This window comes from Epinephelus lanceolatus, chromosome 12, assembly GCF_041903045.1.
Source record: "Epinephelus lanceolatus isolate andai-2023 chromosome 12, ASM4190304v1, whole genome shotgun sequence".
NCBI classification, from domain to species: domain Eukaryota; kingdom Metazoa; phylum Chordata; class Actinopteri; order Perciformes; family Serranidae; genus Epinephelus; species Epinephelus lanceolatus.
Genome location: NC_135745.1, coordinates 30154188 through 30180618, shown reverse-complemented (window position 1 = coordinate 30180618; position 26431 = coordinate 30154188). Strand labels below are relative to the sequence as shown.

Here is a 26431-nt window from a genome sequence, read left to right as displayed (position 1 = left end):
AAGAAATCTATTTTTCTTATGATTATGTTCTCTAAAATGTCTGCATTTGACTATACTGACTTATATCTGTGCAAAGTTTGTCACTAGAGGGGTGTTTTACATTTCTCTACTGAAGGGGGTGATGACTGTGCACTTCCCTGAAAGTTAAGGTTCAAACGTACCCCGGGCAACATGGATCAGGAACGTTACTAATTCAAAAGCGAATTCTGTCTAATGTGGGAAACACATATCGACAGGGGAACAGACTTCGACACAACACCGGCAATGAAACCTGAAGCCTCCAGTGCAGAGCGGACATGTCAGTACAGAGAGCAGAGTTAGCATAGTTTGACTGCAAGCATGGTAGAGTGAGTCATAGACATATATATGTAGACGCCGCATCGAGTGGGTTTGCCCGCTGCTGCGATGCATCAGTGTCACCGCCATATTGGATGTGGCAAGGCTGCGCTGTAAACTAATACAAGTAAATGGAATTAATTTCATAAAGCGCCTTTCTACAAAGAAATTTACGTTAATGCCTCTCGTTTATTCATTCACACACGCACTAATATACTTGGGAAACAGTTAGGCAGCAAAAACAATGTATTTGATCTTCTCAGATGGCTAAGATAAGAACTTTATTGATCCCACACAGGAGTAATTCACGTTACATCAGCCTTAGAGAACAAGGTAGTGCCAAAAAACAATACACAGTACATATATATATATATATATATATATATATATATATATATATATATAGATACATAGACATATATACACATGCAGAAGAGTAGGGACGTTAGCATTAGCACTAGTCGGCTGTCACGCTATTATGGGAATAGCTAAACACAGCCGCCAGGTTGCACGCCGGGCTACATTTTACAATGCTAATTGCAAATGTTAGCTGGGCTGCCGGGCGACTCACCTAACACAACCGTAACACCTGACCCATTGCTGGGACCGAGCCGCTAATAACTCAAGCTCCGGACATTAACCCATGCTACGATTGTAACATTAAATTTAATTGAATCGACATAGCGACATGTGCCTAACATTACTGTAATACTAATTAAAACAGACATTTGACTTTATGTTGTACCTGTCCAGGAGAAGAAGAGATAGCTCCGAGTCAGATTGTAGCCCCTTTAACTCTTGCAGTGCTCTCCACCTTTATCCAACAACTTCTTCGACAACAACCGTTGTTTCTTAAGAGGTAATGTCAGATCCTGGTCGTCTTCAGGTGGACGTTTCATTCCACTCTCCACCATTTCGCTTCGAAAATACGCACTGCCATTGCTCACTGGCTGGGTGTGTGAGGTCATGCTACACTCCAGATGAAATTACACCTCTAGTTCTTCACATAGCAATTTTTTAATTCCTTCAATCTAGAAATGATGAATTTCGCTTATTGCTCCTTTAATTAAATATTTATCATATTTAAAACATGTCTGGAGGAGACTGACAGCCCAGGAACTGTCAAACTAAATTGGAAAGAAGCAGACACTCATATTGACTCTTGTTTTCTAACTTGTGTGAAACCTGTGATGAATTTCTGCAGAGGTCATAACCAGCTACACTAAACTTTCTCCCCTCTTGTTCTCAGGCCTTTAATGTGGTTTTCCACAAGGCAGTGGAGATGGCAGAGGCCTGTGAGGATGTGAAGAGCAGAGTAAACACGCTCATAGACTGTGTAACCTACTCCACCTTCAACTACATCAGCAGGGGACTATTTGAGGGAGACAAGCTCACCTTTACTGCACAGCTAGCCTTCCAGGTGTGTATGTGTGTGTGTCAGCTTTAGAGAGACAGAGAGTGCATGTGTTTCGTCCCTGACTGTGTTCTTTCTCTTTTAGTTGCTCCTGATGAGTAAGGAGATAGATGTGCGTGAGCTAGACTTCCTACTGCGATTTAACATTGACCACAACTACATCAGCCCCCTTGACTTTCTTTCCAACTCAGCATGGAGCGCCATCAAGGTGCCCACACACACACGCACACACATCCACACAGGCCCTTCTCCACCGGCTCACATCTGTAACTGATATTGTCAAACACCCCCTGCTGTCCCCTGTCTTTGCCCAGGTGATGAGTTTTACTGATGAGTTCCGTGGTCTGGATCGGGACATCGAAGGCTCTCCTAAGCGCTGGAAGAAATTGGTGGAGTCAGAGTGTCCAGAGAAAGAAAAGTTTCCTCAGGAGTGGAAGGGGAAAAGCTCCCTGCAGAAACTCATCATGATGAGAGCCTTGCGACCTGACCGCATGACCTATGCTCTCAGGTGAGCAGGGTTTCTTACCTCTTATGTTGTGTTTTTTCCTTCCTCATTATCTTATTATACTTTTCTATCCCCACTGTCACATTGTAGGAACTTTGTGGAGGAGAAGCTCGGGGTGAAGTATACTGAAGGCCGCAAGACTGACTTTGCAAAGTCCTTCAGAGAAAGTGGACCAGCCTCACCTGTGTTCTTTATCCTCTCCCCCGGAGTGGACCCACTTAAAGACGTGGAATCACTGGGTACTGTAAACAGAGTTTTCCACTTTCTTCACTGTTTATTGCCAATAGCATTGTGATCTTTCCTAAGGGGAGATTTTAATCTACATCAGCACCCAGAAAGACTTCAAATCCGGTGTGTGTGTTCCCAGGAAGGAAGCTGGGTTTCACTATCGACCTTGGGAAGCTCCACAACGTATCCTTGGGCCAGGGCCAGGAGGCTGTAGCTGAGGTTGCCATGGAGAAGGCTGCTAAGGAGGGACACTGGGTTATTTTGCAGGTCTGACTGGAAGTTCTGAATATTTGGACAGATAGAACGAATGTGTTATCTGAGGATAGAAACATGTGACATACAGTAATTCTGCAGAAACATAATTGGTAATTATCTAAATGTAGTTAATGTAATTAGTTTTGTAATTATAGTTAGTCACTAAAACTCTAAATACTCTATTTGTCATGCCTCGAGGTTCACACTGTCTCTGTGCAATACAAGATATTGATGGCGTGTTTTCTTTCACGTCCCTGTAGAACATCCACCTGGTTGCTCGCTGGCTGGGTTCACTTGAGAAGCTCCTGGAGCGCTGCTGTGAAGGCAGCCATCCAGACTACAGAGTGTTTATGAGCGCCGAGCCGGCACCAACACCTCAGGAACACATTATCCCACAGGTAGAGATGCAGTGTGCGTGCTGTAAGGTCATTTCAATGCATCAAGCATATATACATGAAATGAATGAAGGCTCCCAGGTGTCTTTGATGTACACTAGTTCCTCACGCTATTAAAGAGACAGTTCATCCCAGAATCAACACAACATATTCTTCCTCTTACCTGCAGTGCTATTTATCAATCTAGACTGTTTTGGTGTGAGTTGCTTGTGGTGCTCAAAGTGCCAAAAAACACATTTGAAAAACTCTACAGCCTAGCAGAGCAGGGTTCAAATTCACCGGCTGGCTTGAGCCCTTCTTCGTGGAGCCTGAATGTTCTCTCTGTGTCAGGGTTTTCTCCAGGTACTCCGGCTTCCTCCCACAGTCCAGAGACATGTAGGTTAAGTTGATTGGTGACTCTAAATTGTCCGTAGGTGTGAATGTTAGCGTGAATAGTTGTCTGTCTCTATGTGTCAGCCCTGTAATAGCCTGCCAGCCTGTCCAGGGAGTACGCTTCCTCTCGCCCTCAAAGTAGTGGCATTAAATACAGATGTGAATCATTGTCCTCAGGGCATTCTGGAAAACGCTATCAAGATCACCAATGAACCTCCAACAGGTATGCATGCCAATGTGCATGCTGCTCTGGATAACTTTGACCAGGTGAGCATCTGTTGTCTGATTTGTGCTAGTAGAGCTTATTTGTTTATGTATTTATTTATTAACTCATTGATCTCTTTCCAGGACATCCTGGACCAGTGCAGCCGTGAGCAGGAGTTTAAGACCATCCTCTTCTCTCTGTGTTACTTCCACGCCTGTGTGGCAGAGAGGAGGAAGTTTGGACCCCAGGGTTGGAACAGAAAGTATCCGTTCAACACTGGAGACCTGACGATATCAGTTAATGTCCTCTACAACTACCTGGAGGCTAATGCACAGGTGGGGTGTGTTGTTGGTGCATGTGTGTGCAGGATGTGGGCCACGGCATGATGATAATAATAAAGATGATGATTGTGTTAGCAGTGCATTTCAAAAATAATTCTGATGATGAAGGTGCCATGGGAGGACCTGAGGTATCTGTTTGGAGAGATCATGTACGGAGGACACATCACTGACGACTGGGACAGACGGCTCTGCAGGACATACTTGGAAGAATACATGCAGCCCAACCAGGTTTGTATATCTGCTCATGAAGAGAAAGACAAAGTGGATGTAATCCTCCCCAGTCTTGTTGATTTGAGTGTTGGCACACTCAGCTGTGTTCTCGCACAAGAGGACCAAAGTGAACTGGCTTTGGCACAGACAGAGAATGACTGCCAGATTTAGCTGTGTTTTGGAGTGCAGACTTGGACAATTTTGAGCTGAGAATCAGCTCCAATTAGCAGCAATTTGGCTAGATGTGGGCCAGAGACTGCACATGCAAGCTAAGGAGTGTCTGGCAACCAGACGTGCCAGATTTAGGCCACTGTTGGATCAAGAAATTCTGCCTTCCTGGGTTGAGACAAATAAATACTTTGTACTGTGTTAAAGATCTGAAGCTGAAATTCTTCTTTCTGTTTTCTTTCCCAGTTTGACCGGAAGCTTGCTTTGGCTCCTGGGTTTGTTGTCCCCTCCAACCTGGATTACCAGGTAACTAGAGATGAGGAAGCATTTCCTTGAAACAGTTTAACTTTTATTGTCAGAGCTCCCTGATGTTGAATATTTAACCAGCCTCAACAGAAGTGCAGCTGCCTCCTGCTGCCTCTCCGTGGATGTACAATAAGCAATCACTGAAAAAGTTCAGTCTGCTGTCCCTGGATCCTGGATACATAAAGATTAAAAGTTCAATTCCCACAAGGCAGTTCATACACTAAATATATCTGACTGTAAAACACTTGAAAGGAATACTTCACCCCCCCCAATGACCATCAGTTACTCACCCCATGTTACACTGAATTTGTGAGGACTCTCTCTACATTTCCAGGGCTACCACGATTTCATAGATGAGATGCTGCCCCATGAGAGCCCGGTGCATTATGGGTTGCACCCCAATGCAGAAATTGAGTTCTTGACAGTGACGTCAGATAACCTTTTCCACACTCTGCTGGAGCTGCAGTCTCCTGATGCTGTGATGGGGGAGGGGGCCTCACAGACCGTGGAGGAGAAGGTAGCTGCACCTGTTCAATTATTATGGGATTAGATTTCTGTGACAGGAATTAAACAACATTATTTTTATTAACTGACTGAGCCTTTTATAAGACTAGTAAACACACAAAGATACTGATACACAAATGTATTAATGCTAGTTTTTCTACCACTCTTCCTCAGGTGAAAACAATTTTAGATGAGGTGCTGGAAAAGCTACCGGAGGAGTACAACATGTCCGACATCACCTCTAAAACAGCTGAGCGGTCCCCATACATCCTGGTCTGCTTCCAGGAGTGTGAGCGCATGAACATGCTCATCTCTGAGATACGGCGCTCACTCAAGGAGCTCGACCTGGGGCTCAAGGTGTGCTTTAACCTTTGTGTGTGTTTGTATGTTTGTGTACAGTGCAGCTCTCAACATCTCGACATTATCAAATAAATTATTACACCTTGGTCTGCAACACAAATCCAAGCTGCACATTTTCATCATCTGATCAGGGGCAGTGTACTGTAGTGTAAAAAGTAGGCAAATTTGACATGGTAATGATTCAGTGATCATAGCACCTTTGATGTGTGTATTCATGTTAAATGTGTCTGTCAAAGGGTGAACTGGCCATCTCCTCTGAGATGGAGAAGCTGCAATCAGCCTTGTTCTTTGACAACGTCCCTGATACCTGGACCAAGCTGGCCTACCCCTCCATCTACAGCCTGGCAATATGGTGTGTGTATTTGTATTTGTGTCTGTGTCAGTCATGTCTGAATGTGAGCAAGTAATGAGCTTTTAAAAATGTGGAGGAAACATTTTAGAATTGAGAATAATGATGTGATTAGCTGTGTGAGATATTGTCCTGTCATACATTATGTATCGATTAATCTATCTACAGTAGCTGTAAGGAGTACACATGCTGTTTTACAATGTCCAGAACACTGACATTATCCTAAGATCTTTTTCTGTGCATGTATGTGCGTGTGTGTGTGTGTGTGTGTGTGTGTGTCTCAGGTATAATGATGTGTTGCAGCGTTGTAAGGAGCTGGATAGCTGGACTCAGGACCTGTCTCTGCCTAGTGTTGTCTGGCTGTCTGGACTTTTCAACCCTCAGTCCTTCCTCACTGGTAACACATGTTAATGCACACAGATTAAATTATTACCATGGCTTGACTAAAATATTTTCACAACTCTCCCCTCATCTTTTTTTCTGTACTGTCTTTGTTTTGTTTTTTCTTTGTCCAGCGGTGATGCAGTCTCTGGCGCGGAAGAACGAGTGGCCCCTGGATAAAGTGAACCTGACCGTGGATGTGACCAAGAAGTTTAAGGAAGAGTTCAACCAACCTGCCAGGGAGGGTGCATATGTATATGGGCTTTACTTAGAAGGTAAACAAGCCTTTCATCTCCCAAGGGCCTTTTTTCTCTGACTGATCCTTAAGAAAGATAATTATCTTTGGACACTTTGAATAAAAGCTAAATTTGCTCCCGTACTGAGCGAGAGCGCTGCAACTAGTAGCAGAGAAACAGGCTGCAGTGTAACCACAGTGCAGTGCTTGTTTTTGCCTCTGCCAGGCTCAGATTGTTATTATGAGTGTCTGATAACATTATGTAAATTATCACAGAGATGAACCTTCTTGGTAAAGAGTAAGATCATTTTTTGTTTACCCAGAAACTGCAAAATTGGCACCCACCAGATTCCATTTAAATAAACAGTAATTTAAGCATGCATAGAGCCAGCATATTTTCACATCTAACTGAGTGAATTAAGAGTTTATTGTAGTCAAACCAGAGTTATTGATCGTTGTAACAGTGGAAAGATGACCAAGACGTCTTTTGTTAATTTCATTTTGTTTCTGTTGACTCTGAACAACATGTGTTGTACAATTCTAAAATTACTGTTTATTTAAATGGAGTCTGGTGGGTTTGGTGATAGCGATTTCAGGGCTGTTTCTGGTTAAACCAAAAGGACCTTACTCATTAAGAAAGAGGTCTGTCTCTGTAAGGATCCTTTTCACAGTGTTGTCAGAGACTGACTAATCCAAACCGGTTAGTGGCAAAACCAAACACTTGAAGTGGACGTAAATTGACAATGCAAACATGCTCAAGTGGTTACACTGCAGCCTGTTTCACTGCTGCCAGCTGTAGCGCTCTCGCTCAGTACTGGATAAATTTCAAACATTTTTGTTCCCACTTAGAAACTAAAACATGGGACAATAGGGTCCAGGCTGGAAGTAACCCTTTAAGCTCCACACCCTATTTGTAATATTAAAATGCCCTCATTCTTAAACATGTTAATCCCATTTTCCTTTCCCACAGGAGCAAGATGGGACACTCAGGCCGGGGTGATCACTGAAGCCCGTCTAAAGGAACTGACCCCGGCCATGCCCGTCATCTCAGTCCGAGCTGTGCCTAATGACCGCCAGGAGACAAGGAATATCTACGAGTGTCCGCTCTACAAGACCAAGATCAGAGGACCAACATATGTTTGGACTTTCAGCCTCAAAACCAGGGAGAGACCTGCCAAGTGGGTGCTGGCAGGAGTGGCTCTGCTGCTCAGTGTTTAGGGGTCAGGGGTCACGACTCAGAATGTGAGAGGGATTTTATTTTATAGGGCAAAGTAGGTGTGTAGCATGTGAGATCCTCAACTTGTCTACTTTATATATACTGCAATATACACATGTACTGGATACTCTAGTAGAGTGAAATCACAGGAATGAAATCAGAGTTTCTTTTCTTTTTTATTGAAAAATGATAAAATATACAGAAAGAAATGCCAAAAATTCACACACTAGAATCACAGTTAGAACTGATAAAGTCAAAGCTTGTTTTGAACAAATCAAATCTATGAACTACATAAGCAGGAGAAAAAAAAAATCAGACAGTGCTGCCTCATTAGAGCGGCATTCAAGTGTGTTATTTTGTAACACTTGTACCTCTTACAGTATGTTATGCAGCAGTTTTAATAGCACATTAAATTACACAGGTGAAGTCATTCTGACAACATGAAAGACAACCTCTAATTGTCTTTTTGCTTCTTCCTACTTCACAGTACACATGGGTATAGTTTTCATCCATTCAATAAAAAAAATTAACAAAAGAAATGTGTGTATACCAGCTCTGTTTCAACTGGAGATTCTACTGCACATACTGTAGCTCAGATACTGTATGTGCTGACAAGTCGAAACCTTTCTAGTTTGGCCTCTGTGTGTATTTCTACGTGTTTTCTGTGCGTGTGTGTGTGCTGGTGAGTTCCTAGTCACTGTCGGACCAGTCGAGCTCCATCATGTCCATGGCGGCAGTAGCCATGTTGATCTTGGTTCCGTGTCGCACGCTGCAGCTCTTCACAGAGTTCTGATTGGACGAGGCCCGCATGCTCACCTGCACCCCCGAGTGGCCGATGACTTCGCCTCTAATCTTTTGGCTGATGGCCTCGCTGCGGTCACCTCTGACTCCCTGGACCACTACTCCCATGTCACTCCTGCGACCCCTGACCCCCATTTCGCTCCTGACCTTCATCACTCCCAGGTCGCCCATGTTCATGTTCATGTCCATGTCACCTAGTCTCTCCATCTCCCCCATCTCATCCATGTCTAATGACAGCATGTCCCCCAACCCCCCCAGACTCCCATGGAGACCCTTGAACATGGTCTGCATCCTCCCTCCCTCTATCCCTCCCTCTATTCCTCTCTCATCTAGCCTGTCCCCCAGCTTCTCTATCTCCCATCCTCCCTCCTTCTCCCTCTCCCCTTCCGCCTCTCCAAACCCACCCGAAAACCCTCGGACTATGGTGGTCACCCTGCTCCTCTGCATCCCTCCTCTCTCCCGATCCCCCTCCTCCCATGTCCTCTCCTCCCTCTCCACCACCCCGCCTGGGAAGCTCCTGAGTGTCACCTGCACCCTTCCTCCCTCCATGCTCCCACTGTCATCTCTCTCCCTCTGCCCCCACCCTTTCTCCTCCAGGGTTCCTTCCTCCTCCCCGTCTTCCTCTCCGAACCTCCCCTGCAACCCTCGGAACACAGCATGCAGCCTGCCACCATCGAGGGAACCGATCCCCCTCTCCAGCACCGCACTGCCCCCCCTCTCTGTGTCTCCGTTGCTGAGGGTGCGGAGGAGACAGCTGACGCCAGCACTGCTGACCCCTGCACTGTTGGAGTCCTGAGAGTGCGAGCGGAAAAAGGAGCCGGAAGAACCGATGGACATCGATGGGAAGAACTGACAAGGTCAGAGAGGAGGAAAGGAGAGGAGGGCCAAGATTATAAAAAAGGTCTTTTAAGCTGTCTTAACACATTTACATTTTTCACTTCCACTTACTGGTGAGATGTTTGAGCGCTCCATGAGTAGGGAGGTCGGACTGGGAGTCATGCTGGACCTCTCCATCAGCCTCTCCTCCCACAGTCTGAGCCTCCTCTCCCTCTCCTCCAGCTCCTTCTCTTTGGAGTAAAGCTCCCTCTCCAGCTTCCGAAGGCGCTCCAAGGTCGACTCGATTTCACACCTGTAGTACAAGCACACGCAAACAGAATACACGTCACCTACTGTGACTTTTTACATGTAGATGTGGCCTAATTTTAACAGCAACTTCACAGCAGTGAGAGAGAAACTGACACTGATAAATTTCAGTAGCACTGGCATGTCCTCTAGGAAAAAATATTGTCCAAACACCCTACTGTTTTAAAAGTTAAAGCTCCCAAGATCACTCATGACCAATGTGCTTTACTTTGGTCTAGTGTGTATTACTACTACTGCAACTGCAACACAGTTACCACAGTATCTAATTCCATACAGTACCACATGCAAGTAGTATACAGTATAAACTGTATACCAGTTTTCACAGTTTACTATGTTATTTGCCAAAACTGTCACTACGTCCACACAGTAGTACATGAGACAGATGTGGAAAAAAATTCCTCTGCCTCCTCGCACTGCTACTAAAGGAATTTGCTCGAATCAACTGTGGCTGTTGGAAAACAACCAATCAGAGCCGTCAACCCTAACACGAACTGTCAAACTAGGCAGCACTGATTGAATAATAATCAAGATTCTATTACTGCACTGAGTATTTCTCACCTCAGATGTTTTCAGAAACATAATTTAGTGTACTGTTTAGCTGTAAAATGAGAAAGTTTGCTCCGGCTGGTGGGTGGGTCTTTGTTTCAGCTCAAGTGTTTTCAACATGGCGGCGGGATCACAAACTTCTAAACATTGCACTAAGATATGTTTCTGAAAACATCTGAGGCGAGAAACAGGCAGTGCAGTAACAGAATCTTGATTCATATTTGATCAGTGCTGCCTGGTTTGACAGGTAAAAGCAGTTCATGAGCAGTGATTGACATGATTGACAGCTGCATTAGAGACTCCTCGGCTCTGATTGGTTGTTTTCAAGCGAGGAGGAGAAGGAACATGATTTTTTTTCAGAGATTATCTGTCTCCTGTGTGGATGTAGTGACAATTTGAGCAAATATAACAAAAGGTTACTTTATAAAAAGTTAACGACAGCAGCTTTAACATACAAAATCAATGTCCTGTTACATTTTGTAATGACAGGAAATAATGCATCACATGCAGTAATGCAGGTCAGTCAAACTATCATCTTTCAATGCCACTGCAAAAAGTTGTTCTCAAATTTTAACCCTAGTTTTTAAACTCATCCTGAAGCTGCCTCACCATCATACTCATATAGCATATAGTTTCCTATAGCAGACCACATGACATATCATATGTAGTTTACTTGACGATTTCTGCAGAAGACAATACTGCTACTGAGTAAATCCTTTAGCTGCAGTACCATCTATCACCACAAGAGGTCACTGTGAGAGTTAGTGAGTGACAGTTCATAAATCTGTATTCACAAACACAATCAACTCTCACAGCAACTAAATATAGACAGATCTGACGCACAGACATAGTTACCTCCTCCTGTGTTCCTTCCATACCTCCCTATTCATTCATCCCGCCCCTTCACCTCCCTCACTCTTCCTCCCCCTTCCTCCTCCTCCTCCTCCTCTCCGCCTCCCCCTTCCTTGTCCAACTTTTTCCACCCGTACCCAAAACTTCACTCAGAATTGATTGCCTCGCTGTACTCATGTTAAATATGCACAGAATCTCGCACCTTCTCTGCTCTGCTTCATCCCCCACCTCTCCGTCTCTCTGTCTCTCCCTCGTCTCACCCGTCCTTGGCCCGCTCTCGCTTCCCACTATCCTCGCCGTTTCTCTCGCGTTCAGTCTTTTAGATTTCACATGCACCCAATAAATTTCGGTTCTTCTGTGAACTTCTCCTCTTCTTCAGCTTACACTTGATTTCTCCTCCACCTTCCCCCCCACACCCTCCCCTCAGAGCGAGGGCAGAGTGGAGGAGTGGAGGAATCTCTTCCATGGACACTTTCCAGAGAGCTTATTATAGACTGAAGTAGAGCACAGGGTCACACATTCAGCTTCTCTCCTGAGCTTTAGAGTCCACAGAGTTCTGTATGTATGCACGTGTGTGACTGTGTTTTTAATGTGTGTGCATGCATATTGAGTTTTATTTGGAGAACAGTAAATCACAGACTGCATTTGTCATTCCGACCTAGACTTTAACGTATACACTCAAAAGTATCTGCCTCATGCTCAGACGCAGTGCAGACACCCTCAGTGTCTTCTTTTGGATGTCTACAAGTCTGTATGTGTGTGTTTATGTGTGTACCTCCACTGGTCCTTGTTATGTAGAAAGGAGTTACACTGGTCCGGTAGCCTGCTGTCATTGGCCATAGTCTCCAGGGTTACCAGCACCTGTTTGAACTGTGGACGCTCCTGTAGGTACATGCATGCACACAAGATAAAGTGACCAGCTGACACACCTATTTTTAATGTCTTTAAACACTTAGGGAGGCATGGGAGACATTTTTAGGAGATGAAACACTGTGGCCCTCGTCCACTGAGCTTACCTTTGGGTCTGCTTGCCAACATTTCCTCATCAGCTCTGCAAAACTTGCCGGACAGCTGGTGGGGATGGTCAGCCTCTAGATACCCAGACACACAAACACACGCAAACACAGGAAGCAAAAGCTTTTTACTTTTAACAGAGAAATCATATGGGACCACCTTGTTTTTTAAAAAATAATTAAACCTACAAACAATCAGGGCTCCCACTAATCCATAAAAAGTCTTAAAAAGCATTGACTTTATTAATCTGAAAATAAGGCCTTAATCAGTATTAAACTGTCTTAAATTTAACTTTCAAAGGCTGTTTCTTTTTTTTTTTTTTTTTTTTTTTAGCCTTTCACATCACTACGTCACCACCTCAGGATAACATAACCAACACTCATATTTTCTGTGTTTCCCGCTGCAATGCTCAGAGCAGAGGAGAGGATCCACTGTCCGCTAGCTAGCTGGACTGTATCCTGGACAACATGGGGAAGTGTAAATTCAACATGAAGTAACCAAGAGTTTGTTGCATGGCTGAAACCAGTACAAAGCAATGCACAGAAGGCTCAGTGTATTTATGACAAAAAGTTTTCAAACTCTGCATAATGAATAGAATCGAGGCAGTGGAATCCCACACGCATAGTGAGAAACAAAGTCACAAAGAAAACTTGCCAACAGATGCCACATATTTTCCAATGCTGTTCTACCCTCCTTTCAGACACACGACCAATAAATCATGTTTTATGTTACAAACATTTGGGAAAAACTGTCCCCAGTCCAAGGTAACTGAATGTCAGTTCATGGTTGTTGTTTTTTTGGTCTTAAATATCATTCTAAGTGGCATTAATAAAAGTCATAAATTTAACTTGCCTTAAGCTGTAGGAATCCTAATTAACCATTTAAATCCCCTGAAAACTTGGCTTTAAATCTTAAGTATTTGTCCAAAATTTCATGACTAAATAATAGTGATGCACGATAATATCAACACCTCGTCAGTATTGGCAGATAAAAGCTTAAATAAAATATTGGCATTGGCCTAAAATAAACATTTCTACTGATATTACAAGCTAGTAAGATGACGCTTTATTTATACACCCATAATTAGTCAGAATAGGTCAAATTAGCCCTGGTCGGGGCTGATGTGAGGACTGTCTCAGGGAGAGCATCATCCAAGCCTGTTAAAGTACAATAGATTTTACAGTTTTGTTTAAAAATGTTACATAATATTTACATGTACCTAAGTTAGTTATCTTATTTCACCCTGTAAATGTGTACATTTTGAAAAGCATTGTAATTTATGTCTGCATCTGCCAGTAGGCCATCACTATAAAAGTAGGCATAATAACATGGTAATTCCACTACAGGAGAGAGACTTGATGTTCTCTGCAGTTAGGCAGAAAAATTAAAAATGTGCATATATCACCATCAGCAATCAGCCAGAATGAACTGGAAATCATCTGTAAAAATCATCATGTATCCCTTTTTTATAAGCAAAAATCAAATTTAAGAGTGAGCAGCCACACTGTCGGCTCTGTGAGGCTGCACTGAAGCACAGTGGAGCTTTGAGCTAACTGCTAATGCCAGCATGCTAATATGCTCAAAGTGGCAATGCTAGCATGCTGATGTTTATCAGGTTTAATGTTTACCATATTAGTTTAGGGTGTTAGCATGCTTACATTTGCTAATTAGTAGTAAACAGGAAGTACAGTTGAGGCTGATGGGAGTGCCATTAGTTTTGTAGGTAATTTGTCATAAGCCACATTATTGGACTCAATAATTTTGACCTGCTGGCAGTGCTACAGCAAAGTCTGAGGATCATGGATGTCTGTTCAAGAACTCATTGCAATCCCTGTGATAGCTGACATAAAAATTCACTGACAGCCATAAATATCAAAGTAATGTTGGTGCTAAAGGCCTCACTGTGAGTTTGAAAAACTTTTTTGCATACAGTACACTTGTTGAATTTAAAATTCCACTGTTTGATGGTACAATGGTTAGCATTGTAACCTCACAACAAGAGGGGTTCTGATTTGAACCCGTGGGTGGGGGGAACCCTATTGTGTGGAGTTTGCATGTTCTCCCTGTGTCAGCGTGGGTTTACTCCAGGTACTCCAGCTTCCTCCCACAGTCCAAAGACATGCAGGTTAATTGGTGACTCTAAATTGTCTGTAGGTGTGAATGTGAGTGTGAATGGTTGTTTGTCTCTATGTGTCAGGCCTGTGATAGCCTGGTGACCTGTCCAGGGTGTACCCTGCCTCTCGCCCAATGTGGGCCGATATCGGCTCCAGCCCCCCCATGACCCCCAACAGGGGGTTACAGAAAATGACTGAATGAATGGCTCCACTGTCCTGATCTGCATGACGTTACTGTGAGAGGCATTCGGTAAATTATTTCAGAAAAACAGATGTTACCAAATATTTTGAGATTTTACAATGCAATGACAGAAAATAAACGACTCATACAATCCTACACCCCGTGTGTTAGCATTTTTAAGACTTTTGAAAGACAGGTTTAAGACATTTTAATACCTAGATTCTTGAATCAATGCCTTTTAAGACTTTTTAGGATCTGAGGGAACCCTGGGTGTCATTTATTAAGAGTTTAAACACTCATGAACTCATCTAATGTGCTTCATCAGGACTGTATGGGCGTGGTGTGATCAGATTTGTGATGGCCTGAAACACAAGCAACCAGCCGCCCCACTGTCTCTCTTCGTTGTGAATCAAATATTGCTAAATCCTGATTGGTTCCTAGAAGTACAGTGTACATTACATCACTTTTTTTCCAGTCCCACCCACCTCAAAACAGTGAGCTCAGGGAAAAATAGAAATACAGAAAACTTAAATGCTCTTTGGTAATAAATAATGGGGCTTTAAATCTAGGAACACTCCAGCAAAAAATAAGGCACACTGTGAGACAGGGAGGCTGTTTTAAGGGTTGTGTTTTGTGTATCGCACATTTCAGACTAATAAGTTCTTAATATAGTCATTTGTTTAATGTACACTCAATCTGTTAATGAGGGAAAATGGATATATCCGAGAGTGTCTGGGTCCTTGTTTATCTTCTGTAACGTATAAACTGCATTAACACCATTAAACCACATCGCGCCACTGGGATAATGCCCCTGCATAAAAGATCCTCTGGCATCACCAAAGCTCTGAATGAGCCCAGACAGCTCCATAGTACAGTGCAGTAAATGGAAACAGTTTTCTCTGGGGATTAATCCTAAAATATCACAGACTCTGAGTGGAGAGAGGGCAAGTAAGAGGGTCAGGAGGAGAGGTATAGCAACGGAGGGGAAAATCAGAGGGAGACTGGGAAAGGGAAAGACACAGAGAGGGAGAGAGGGAGGGAGTTATTTAGGGAGAGTATTTGGAGATTAGCCAACAGCTACGCAGGAATCATGTTCTCAGAGTTGTTTGTTGGCCCCCGGTGTGTGTGCGTGTGTCTGTTGTGGAGGATTCAGACACGTCAATAACTGAAACACATTCACTGTATAACCATCACCCCCACACCTCTCATAAACCTCTTGAATCAAACCTCCTATCGTTGCAATCTTTCCTCTTTTCCCCCACTTTCTCTCTCTGTCTCTCCCTCTCTCTCGTAAAGGCTTTAGCCGGGGGTGGGGTGGGGGGGGTCTGGCCGAGCTCCACTGCTGTGTATCCAGGCCTTACAAGAGCAGAGAACTGACATCAGGCCTAAAAATACCCAGCCTCAGCCTCACCAGCTCGCAGTGGAAACCATGAGAGCATCGCATTGTTCCTCCAGCCTTCTCAAACTCTGGTGGGTCTACATGCTGACAGTGTGTTCAGGAAGGTGTGCTCACGTGTGTTTGTGTGGTGGGTGGGGGTTTACCTCTTGTTTCTCCACCACCAGCCATGCAACCTGCAGCCCTTCAAAACCTTTGAAAGGAACCTCCCGAGTCAGCATCTCCCACAGCACCTGGCCACAGGACAGACTGCGTTGGTTCATTCAGACAGACATCATTTCTTTCATGTGTGGGTCTGTTGTATTTCATGTAACTCTCCTGAATAGTTGTGAGGATGTCTAAATAAAAAGGCACGGTGAAATCAAACCGAAATACCCAACACAGTGGGGCAGGGAATAATATGACATTAATTCACACTTGTGCTGATAGTAAACAATGCTCAAATTCAAAAACTAGAGTGCTAAAAATCTAATTTGTGATGTCATCAAGTAAAAAGTCTGTATATGGATACATTTTCTGTGTCAGAACTGAGAGCACTACAAAGGATAAACGACATTTGGGTCTAAAAAAAAGTAAAACAAACATTCTTTGGGTCCACAAAATCAGACTCCAATCATTGCCTGGGTCCAAAATCACATACTATGCACTACATACCAAATATGTGCGCTAATGTTAGGCATATTTTTGTGTGAACAGACATTAGTATGTAACTTTTCAGATGCACTGAACTGTAATTACCATGCCACCTTCTGGGAGCCTCCTTGGTTGGAGACACGTAACTATGTGTTACCTCTCTCAGTGACAGCTAAGTGGCTCCAAACCGTAGTTGGGAACACGCTGGGTTATTAACATCAAATTAGCTTGGCTCGTTATTAGCTGGTGACTAGCTTCTAGTGGTGCGTACCCCTCTGCAGAAGGAAAGATAGCGAGGTGTTCAGATGCCTATCACAATGGCTCTATTGCAGCCTTCACCACAAAACAGTAAGCATGGCTTTCTTATGAGGTCTAACAGTAGCCCTGAACTTATATAGACACTTAATTCTACTAATTATCATCACTCTTTGCTGCCTGAAGTCTTCACTATGACACCGAGAGAACTGTTTCCCTCCATACACACACTGAAGTACACGTCACACCCTCACAGGTTACTCACAAGGCCACCGCCATTAAAAGGGTAATAGTATATTACGCCTAGCAAAATGAAATCTAAACACTTAGACTTGAATTGAAGCATTACTGAAGTTACAGAGCTGTTGGTCACAGTCCATTACTTTGTCATCTGTTTGTATTTGTATTCATTATAATCCCCACAGGTTGATGCAGATACATCGCCTACTCCTCCTGGGGTCTACCAAGGAAAATATAAAAGAGGGAATGGTCATGACGACAATGACAGTGTTCGAGGGGCCAGACTTTGGTGTCAGTTCTACTGGAGTCAATCAGGCAGGCATGGTAAATCACACTGGTGGAAGGGTTTTTCAGTCAAAGATAAAACAACAAAGATTTAATGGGTTAAAGTGTGGTTGACTCCAATAGAACTGATACCAAGTATGGCTCCTAGAATGCTGTCATTGTTGTGGGGTCCACACATGTATCTACAGCATTGCACTGTGGGATACTTAAGCCGGCGGAGTGTCCAGTGTTTGCATATTGTAACATGTCATCGGTAATATTATGCAATTGACATAGTATGTGTTTCATACATAAGGTTTCAGACATACCAAAAATATCTTACATAATGTTTTAGCATACTAAATTGCCTGTTAGTATGGAATTTTGGACGCAGCTGTTGTTTGTGGAGCAGCTCCAGACTTTATACTTGATGACATCACACGTCTGACACTTCTGGCTTTAAGAGAGAGAGTCGGTCATGCTCATAGATACTGAATGAACATTCCTAGGCCATGAAAATAACATATTGGGATTTCTATTTTAGGTGGTGCTCACCTTTAAATGATGTCTGAATACAATCAGCCATACAAGAATTATGCCTGAATTACAGTCTTTAAAATGAGCAAAAATGATTTTGTAAAATGAGCAAGCATTTAATTCCAGCTGTCATGGCTCGACATGTTTGCTTGGTCACAAAAAAAAGTATTGAGGTTTGATTTCTGGCCTGATTTTACTGATATTTGTGCAGTACTGCCAACTCACCACGCCATAGGAGTAAGTGTCACATGTCTCCGAGACAGGCAGGCTCTGAATGACCTCAGGAGCCATCCAAGGAAAAGTGCCCACCACCGTCATGTGGGTGGTGTGGGACAGGAACTTCGATGCTCCAAAGTCACAAATCTGAAATCCCAACAAAGAGAAGAGCAGTGAAGAAACAGATTTACCTGTGTGCCTGATGTGACTAAAAACTGCTAATGCTAATGTGGTTGTCTGTACATCACAAGACACACACACCTTCAGCACTCTGTCTGCTGTCATCACCACTGTAAAAAGAGAACAAAGAAACTAGTCAAAGCTGTGTGACATGAAACAGTAATATGCTACAGCTGACAGACAAATGGCAAAGAGAACTTGTGTTTACATGTGCATAAGAAAAGGGGTTTGAGGCATAAATAAAAATGTGGTAATGTGTTACCGTTCCGTGACTTGAGGTCTCTGTGAATGACTTTGACTGGAGCTTCTGCATGGAGGTAATGCATCCCTGGAAGGAAATCAAGCAGTAAGAACCAGGGGAAAAAATGCAGTGTCACTGTTGAATATTTTGGTTTGGGCTTCAGGTTAACCCAGAAATCCACTGGATGAACTGAGGTTAAAACATGTAGGCCAAAGACAACATTTACACAAAGGAGCAATTATAATAAGAGGAAAAGACAACCAGCCTCAACTAACTGAATCAGTGTGTAATATGATCAGTGTCGTCAGAGTTTGGGTGCAAAGATGACAGTCTTAACTACTGAATATCATTTATAATTAGTGTGCAGTGTGTCTCTTTTTACTGTTAAATTAACTTATAGGGATAGTTTGTATTTTTTTTGAAGTGGGGTTGATGTGGTTTATGTACCATAGGTGTATTACATATAGTAGATGGCAGTTGGCATGCGACCAATTTAGAGAAGCAGGCAGGAGTACAGACACAACGTACAGCTGTGGACGGGGGTAGAAACTAAACTTATTTCAGCCACCTAATAAATTTTTTTAGCAGTTTAATTGTATGCTATATTTAGAATATTTTCACCACTTTACCTTGCCATAGGCAGCCCTTTCTGACAGGGAACCCAAGCTGTTTTATCCATCTATGCTCTCTTTATAATCACCAGACTCCATTGCAAAAACAGTAATTATACCTCGCTATGTACAGGAGCTGCTGGTCTACAGCTGCCACAATTATTTAGTTTGTTTGTGTTATTGTGTGACTTTGGTAAACCTGATCTAACCCTTTAGAACACCCAACATCACACAATGACACAAACAAATTAACCGGTCAAGGTGGTGGTAAATCAGAAGCTCCTGTGTTCAGCAAGGTAAAATTACTGTTTTTGTCAATGGAGTCTGGCTGTGAAATGAGCAAAAATAAGCCTTACTTTCAGTTCAGTTACCCGTGAAAAAGCGCTGTCTGACGGCAATGTAAAGTAGTGAAAATATTCAAAATAAAGCATTCAATTGAACTGATATTGTTTTTTTAGGTGGATAAAATACACTTTGTTGCAAACCCCATCCACAGCAGTACATCGCTCAGCTTCCGTGGTAATATTCCTGCCTGCTTCTCCAAACTGGAGGCATGACAACTGACATGTACTGAAGGCAATGCACTGACTAGGGATAAGTACCTCATATAACTCCACTTCAGAAAATCCAAACTATCCCTTTAAAATTTACCACAGAACATTTAAGAATCTAAATGTTCCCCTTTTATCTACTGTACCACCGTCATTCACTGCCCCAGTAACTAGCAAGGCGCTGTTTGCCAATTTTTTTGTTGAAAAATTATTTGTAACACATGTAATATCTGTCCAAAGTAATATGTTTTACTGCTCTGTATATTTATAGTTGTATTTGATTCTCTTATTTTGCCTTTTGTAGTTGGTACCAACTGCCACAGGCAAATGGAAAAAACTTGTTGGTGTTAAATACACACAGGTTAAAGATGGTGATTAAGAGGCAAATAAAAAAGCTGTGTAAACCTATTATTAACTCTGCTGCATGACGACTACAGTATCACAGTATTGCAGGATGCTGGTGATCGTATCAGTGCTCCTACCTCTGCTTTATATCAGAAGCTAAGTGATTCAACCCGGACACAGAGATATTTTAATTGTCCTCTAAATGTACCTTTGGCCATCTGAATGGCCCATGTCATGATCTGCTCCATGTCCATCTCCTCACTCTGCTCACTGGAGAGGTACTCATACAGAGACCCTCCACTAGCATATTCTGTAACAACAGAGAGGCAGCTGTCATTATAGGAGAACAGGTAAGAAGAGAAATTATGTGCATGCATGGCATCCATACAGACATATCTGTGACCTACATCAATTTGAGTTTGATGCTTAAAGTGTCCTATTGTGTTCATTTTCAGGTTCATGTTTACAGGCTTTAATGTTCAAAAAACACTGTATTCCTCATGCTGTCTGTGCTGGAACACCTGTATTCACCCTCTGTCTGAGCTGTTCTGTTTCTGCATCTGTGTCTTTAGGCACTCTTCCCAAAAAAGCCCAGTCTGCTTTGATTGGTGAGCGTTTCCAGGTCGGTGGGGTTTCTCTGTACTGTCTTTGCAGCCGCGGGAATGATTGTAACAGAGTAATGCTGACCAATAAAAGCTTCTAAACCAAAATCTTGCTGCAAGGTAAACATTTTTTTTACAGGGTGACCTCTGAATTAGCATCGCACTGGTTCCCTCGACAAAAAGCCAATGGGGTTTTTCTGGTGGATTTTGGATTCTTACAGAGAATAAGCTCTGAGGCAAACAAAAGTTTATGGTATTTACACGTTTAGTTCAGAAGTAATTTTCTATGATTTTTGAGGCGTAAATACAATCAGCAGAAGTAAAAAGCTAATATTAGGCTATAAATGAACTACACCACGGTCCCATGACTTTAACATTCCCAAAACAACAAGGCTGCAAAGCCGTGTGGTGACATTCTATAGTCTCATTTAGCCACTTGTTAGCAACAGTCTTTTTTAAAGATACCTAAAGCCTTCAAAATTCACTAGTAGGGTATAAACTGTCTTGTTTTATGTCATAGAACAAAACGTGAAAGTCTCTCCAGCTTATTAACTACAGACCTTATTTCAGGCATCTCACCAAAAACTCATTCAAAAAACCTTTTTACTTCGAGACAGGAGAAACCAGAAGTGTAAAATGCTAATTAATATTTGCTTTTTAAGACTCAATCCTGCAGCACATCAGCAACAAAGATTACATGTTTCCCTGATGTAAGCATCTAGCTACATGTAAAAATGTCCTTGGAGCTAGGGAATGGCTGTCAAGGCATATAGTGGCCCCTCCTACTGTGACAAATCACCTATAAAAGCTTCTAAACCAACTCAACATGTTCCAGCAGGAATAGGATCTGAAATCAGGGAGAAATTTACAACTTTGGCAACCAAGATTACAGGTTTCCCTGATGTTAGCATGTCGCTACATGTAGCAGTGTAGGTTAAACACTTGATGTCACTGATGTCGACTTGTCTTGAAAGAAGAAAAAACGGTTTAAGCTCACAGGGATTACTTTTACATACATTTACCTTATTATCTGAAACTTTGGCCACATAATATGACAGAAAACATGGAAAAGCCTGATACATTCACTTTAATCTCACTCTGGCGATTGTAAGAATAAATATCCAGAGCAGATTTCACTCCACATGTTTAAAAGCTATGCAACTTTAATAGAGTTTTATTGACATTCAGAACAAGTGAAATAACCTCAGTGCTTTTGTACTTGTTTGGACGTTTTTGTTGCAGTTGTCTACATCAATATATTATAATATTTGAGAAAGGTCACACACAGTTGAGCGCTGCATGCACCACACAGAGCAGCTATCTCTGATCAGAGGAACAGCTCACACCCTTCACACCCTGACTGTCTAATCCAGATTATCTCTGACCTCTGAACCTTTACCATTTTCCTGTTCAGTGTGACAATTCAAAGAGACACGTAGAAGACAGACAGAGGATAATGGCCCATCAAGGAAGTAGAACATGCCATTTGCAAAATCGATTTTACTGGAACCAACCTCCATCCCCTGAACCGGTTCTCATTTTTGCCTACTGTACTCTTTTATTTTTAGTAAGCACTGGACTTTATTAGACTCAGCTGCAGTGAGAATTGTTGCTGGACAAGTCTGTGGTGGTGTGTCGGTGCTTTATCTTAACCATATGACCCCATCAAGGATTACTACCACATACAGACATGCTGGTCTCAGTTACAAATGTCCTGCCAGGAAACGCAGCAAGAACCAGCGCGCAGAGTATACACCAATACTTCAAAACACACACGTAAACACCAGTCGGCCATTGGAGCATGTGATAACGTGTATATAAGTGGCACGTTGAAGATCAGATTCACACTAATAAAGCTAATATACACACGCAGTTTTATATGAGAGGACAGTCTGCTGTGACCCTCACCCTTCCATGCCCCAACCTGACCTAGAATATGTTTAACATTAACCTGGATCCTACTTTACTTTAATTGTGTGTAAGTGACTAATGGGAAATACTTTTGAAAATGGTCCAGTATTGAGCGAGGAAGCTGCAGCCAGCAGCGGCGAAAACATGCTGCAATGTCACAACTTGGGGTATGTTCGCATCGTCAATTTAGGTTTACTAAATGTGTTTGTTTTTACCATCGACAGGCTCAAATTGTTGATTATACAGTATTATATATTATAAGCGTCTGACATTTTATGAAAAGGATCCCTACAGACATATACCTTCTCCTCAAAGAGAGAGATCCTTTTTTTTCCAGCAGGAAACACCCCAAAAATTGCTATCATCACACCCACCAGAGTAATTTTATCATCGTAAAACACTTCGTTAAAAGCCTGCAGAAACAGAATAAACTCAAAAGCCATCTTGGTTGGTCTTTCCACTGTTCCAACAATTATCAGCTCTGGTTTGGTGGAAATAAATCCTTAATTCACCTATTTAAATGTGAAAATATGATGTGTCTATACACACTAGATTTACTGTTTATTTAAATAGTCTGGTGGATTTGGCAATTGTGATTTCAGGGCTGTTTCTTGTTAAACAAAAAGGATCTTAACTCTTTGACAACTTATGGAAAGCATCCCTTAGACACTTAAAATGATAATCTCAGTCTATTAGTGGCAAAAACAAGCAACTGGACGTAAATTGACGGTGTAAATATGCCCCAAGCGGTTACACTGCAGACTTTATCCTCATTAGTCATTTCAACAAAAACATAGGAAAATAGGGTCCAGGTTGAAAAATACCAAACTTATCCTTAACTAACCCTTACCTTAGCACCTAATGTTACTTATATTCATTGGGCTGTAACTCTTGAGACAACAACAATGTAAATCAACCTTTATAGAGCATTTTTCCAGATGGTAACTTTTATCTGAATGAAGTTGGGGATTAAAACACTCCCACAGTCATATTTTCAGGTTCTATGTTCTGAAAGTATGCATGAATTACATAAACATACACAAGCACTCACACACTCACACACACATGCGGGGTCTGACCTGTGACAATGCCATAGTTGGGAGATTCCAGCACGGCTCCATAAAACTGAATGATGTTCTTATGACTCAGGACACTAAGAATCTCAGCCTGCAAGACGAGACAAGAAAAAGAAAAACAAGAGGGATAAGAACAACGTCATTAGCATCCTCCTTCAGTTTTCCAATATCTGACATTGGCAAGGAAATGTTATCTTTAATCCTTTTCTGATGGACTGTAAACCCAAACGTTAGAGCTTTTGACATGTTATCCAATTTCAAAGTTATTTCTAACAGTGTCTTGGGGATGCCTGAACTGAGCTCTGAACCTCTTTCATACCTCAGGTTTGAGTCTGCAAAGACCTTCCACACCACAGTGACAAACATGCCATTAATCTGAACTGACATACGGGTCATACCCTCTGCATTTGTGGAATATGTAAGTGTTGCCAAGCAACATAATAACGAACCATAAATTACGTGAAATCACACAAAAAACTGCACCAAAATATTGTTGAGGCTTCCCTCCAAAGAGCCCTTTATCTTATCAATTTTATTCCCTCGTGTGAGGCTATCAGTGTGCACAAACATCAGTTTGAGCGCACGCATTTGCACATGCAGTTTTTCATGTGTGAATGCAGTGATGGAAAGTAACTAAGTACATTTTGGAGGGAAATATTGTACTGTAATTGCACTACTTTTATCTGACAGCTGCAGATATATAATAACACTAACATAGGCCATTCTGCATGAGTACTTTTTAATTTTGTTGCTTATATGTCTGTACTTTTACTTAAGTATATTTTTAAATACACTTGTAATAGATTATTATTTTATGGTGCGGTATTGGTATTTTGACTTAAGTTAATAATCAGAGTACTTCCACCATTGCATGAACGAAGTGTTTGTGCAAAGATGACTTGAAATATGATTTTAACACCACATTGTTCATAAGCAGCTCCGTTTCACATGGCGTGCTGCAAAAAAAGAATCCCCCGGGCCTGCAGTTCTCCCATGATCCATCAATTTGTATTTACATATGAACTGTACACACACACTTTTATGGATATCTGCCCACCCTGTGTGTGTTTGTGTGCGGGCGTGAGGAAGTGAGTGTGAGAGAAATAAGTCAGACAACAAATCAAATTCTGTTCCATCTGTTTTATGCAGTTAGCTCATGTGTGAAAGTGTGTTTTATATCCTTAACTTCACTGCCTTATATTTGTCTTTAATGTCAGCGCATGCTTTAGATTGTATTTTTTAAATCAACAATGCCACCATGCCCAATTCACCCACAGGTCACTCTAGCTTCTATCGGTTTCCTGACACTCAGGGCTGTGAGCCTCCTCCAGCCTGGTATTAATAACATGGAAGGAAATGATGTTTGAATCACCATCGGGGTCATTCTCATGGAGAACCACCCGGCCTGAACTGCAATGCGTAAAGCCCCAGATGACCACACACCTCGCCCAAAAATACAATGGGAGGAACAGGGGAGTGCTGGCATAAATAATACAGCTCCATCCACATAGAGTGGGCGGAGGAGGGGGGACGAGGAGAGGTATGTTTAAGATAAACACATGTTCAACGGCAGACAACAGGGGAGGGGAGGGAGGGAAAGAGGGGGCTTTGGGTGTCTGAGGAGATTCTAGGAAATTAGTGGAAAGTAGAGCAGCAATGTGCCATCGATGAATCCGTAACTTCTTAATACTCTGATTTCTAAATTAATGTGTCTCTGCTGCAGAAATGTATGATGGCTGTGTGTGTATTTGTGTGTGTGTCCCCTCCTTACCTCTTTGTCAATCTTCAGAAGCTTCTTCACAGCCACTTCCTTGTCCTGGGATATCCAGAGGGCTCTGTAGACGCTCCCAAAGCTCCCTCCTCCACAGTTCTCATAGAAGAGCAGGTCCTCATGCTTTATCTGCACAAACGACGAGCCAGGGGACGACATGGCATACTGACTCACGCGCGCACAAACACACACATATACACACACACACACACAGAGCTCAAAAGCGTGCACGCTCAAGCACCAGCGCTGCCCCAAAAGTATATACAAGTATCAGATCAGCAAGGAGAGGAGAGAGCGAAGACTAAGAAATAAAGAGAGAAGGCAGGGGTAGTTTCCTCCACAGGGTCCGGGTGGATGTTGTCAGTCAGCAGAACAGATTGTCAGAGAAGAAACCAGAAAGGACTGGAAAGAGAGAGAGAAGTTTGCTCCCTGTGAGTCAGGAAAAGTCGAAGCTCCACTGTCACTACTAGACAAGGCATTACATTGCCTGATAGTGGTGATCCAGTGTAACTACAACACAAAGCTTATACATACACACACACACACATACACACACACACAGCGTGAGGATGTAGGGGAGGTGAGTGTTTGAGTGTGTGTAAGTTACGGTTTGTAGTCAGTGTGTGCAGTCTGCCTGTAGCAGACACACTGTTCAAATATGGTCACCGGCATCCAGGGCATTCCTTCTTCCTGGATGACTGTGGCTATATAAAGCTCTCCATACACTACACACACATACACACACACACACACACACACACACACACACACACTGGTCTCTGGCCTATAGTGTGTCAGACACTGTAAATCAGTTAGCAACGAGGGTGACTGCCTCAGATACCTAAATCCATCCCTCACACACACCGCGTCTAAAAACACACTCACCAGAGAAGCCAGCGTGTTACTCAGCTTGACAGGAATGACCCAGTGACATCATCAAGCAAGATAGCCCTGCTGACATCACTGTGTAGGGGACAGGTGAGATCAGCACAGTGAAGTTGGGACACTTCTCAGTTAGTGACAGTAATCGAGCACAAGAGAGGAGACATAACAGTGATTCACTTCATAAGTAAAACATGACTCCTGGAAGCTGTAATGAATCATCACACCCCAGAGAACCAAAGTGTTCGATAAAGTAAACAAGAACCCAAGAATTTACATGTGTGACTTG

The 26431-nt window shown here is 42.6% G+C and overlaps 2 protein-coding genes across 2 annotated transcripts in view; one reads left to right on the top strand and one right to left on the bottom strand.

Moving 5' to 3' along the window:
- The window catches only part of dnah9l (dynein, axonemal, heavy polypeptide 9 like), a 46442-nt gene extending 38481 nt beyond the window's left edge, over nucleotides 1-7961 (top strand). The window contains exons 72-87 of the mRNA XM_078173236.1: nucleotides 1586-1756; nucleotides 1836-1958; nucleotides 2065-2258; nucleotides 2346-2494; nucleotides 2623-2750; nucleotides 2999-3136; nucleotides 3683-3772; nucleotides 3854-4045; nucleotides 4160-4279; nucleotides 4676-4735; nucleotides 5070-5252; nucleotides 5414-5596; nucleotides 5836-5951; nucleotides 6233-6345; nucleotides 6464-6604; nucleotides 7535-7961. Of these exons, the coding sequence (XP_078029362.1) occupies nucleotides 1586-1756; nucleotides 1836-1958; nucleotides 2065-2258; nucleotides 2346-2494; nucleotides 2623-2750; nucleotides 2999-3136; nucleotides 3683-3772; nucleotides 3854-4045; nucleotides 4160-4279; nucleotides 4676-4735; nucleotides 5070-5252; nucleotides 5414-5596; nucleotides 5836-5951; nucleotides 6233-6345; nucleotides 6464-6604; nucleotides 7535-7782 (2349 nt within the window). The 3' untranslated portion in view covers nucleotides 7783-7961. The remainder of the gene's footprint in view (nucleotides 1-1585; nucleotides 1757-1835; nucleotides 1959-2064; nucleotides 2259-2345; nucleotides 2495-2622; nucleotides 2751-2998; nucleotides 3137-3682; nucleotides 3773-3853; nucleotides 4046-4159; nucleotides 4280-4675; nucleotides 4736-5069; nucleotides 5253-5413; nucleotides 5597-5835; nucleotides 5952-6232; nucleotides 6346-6463; nucleotides 6605-7534) is intronic.
- On the bottom strand, nucleotides 7938-25782 carry LOC117271952 (uncharacterized). The gene is made up of 11 exons (XM_033650534.2): nucleotides 25261-25782; nucleotides 23493-23580; nucleotides 20109-20210; nucleotides 18415-18480; nucleotides 18234-18262; nucleotides 17982-18119; nucleotides 15974-16060; nucleotides 12139-12213; nucleotides 11898-12004; nucleotides 9530-9710; nucleotides 7938-9430 (listed from the first exon to the last, which is right to left on the bottom strand). The coding sequence occupies exons 1-11, from the start codon at nucleotides 25417-25419 to the stop codon at nucleotides 8471-8473; spliced, it is 1992 nt and encodes a 663-aa protein (XP_033506425.2). The 5' UTR covers nucleotides 25420-25782; the 3' UTR covers nucleotides 7938-8470.
- Nucleotides 25783-26431: the final 649 nt, after the last annotated feature.

Bases quoted from the DNA above. Each gene is read 5' to 3' on its own strand.
- LOC117271952 (XM_033650534.2), bottom strand. From the start codon at position 25,419: ATGTCGTCCCCTGGCTCGTCGTTTGTGCAGATAAAGCATGAGGACCTG. The intron at 12,214-15,973 runs GTAAACCCCCAC...CTGGGTATCTAG, and splicing joins TGGTGGTGGAGAAACAAGAG to AGGCTGACCATCCCCACCAG. The intron at 9,711-11,897 runs GTACACACATAA...CTTGTACTACAG, and splicing joins CATAACAAGGACCAGTGGAG to GTGTGAAATCGAGTCGACCT.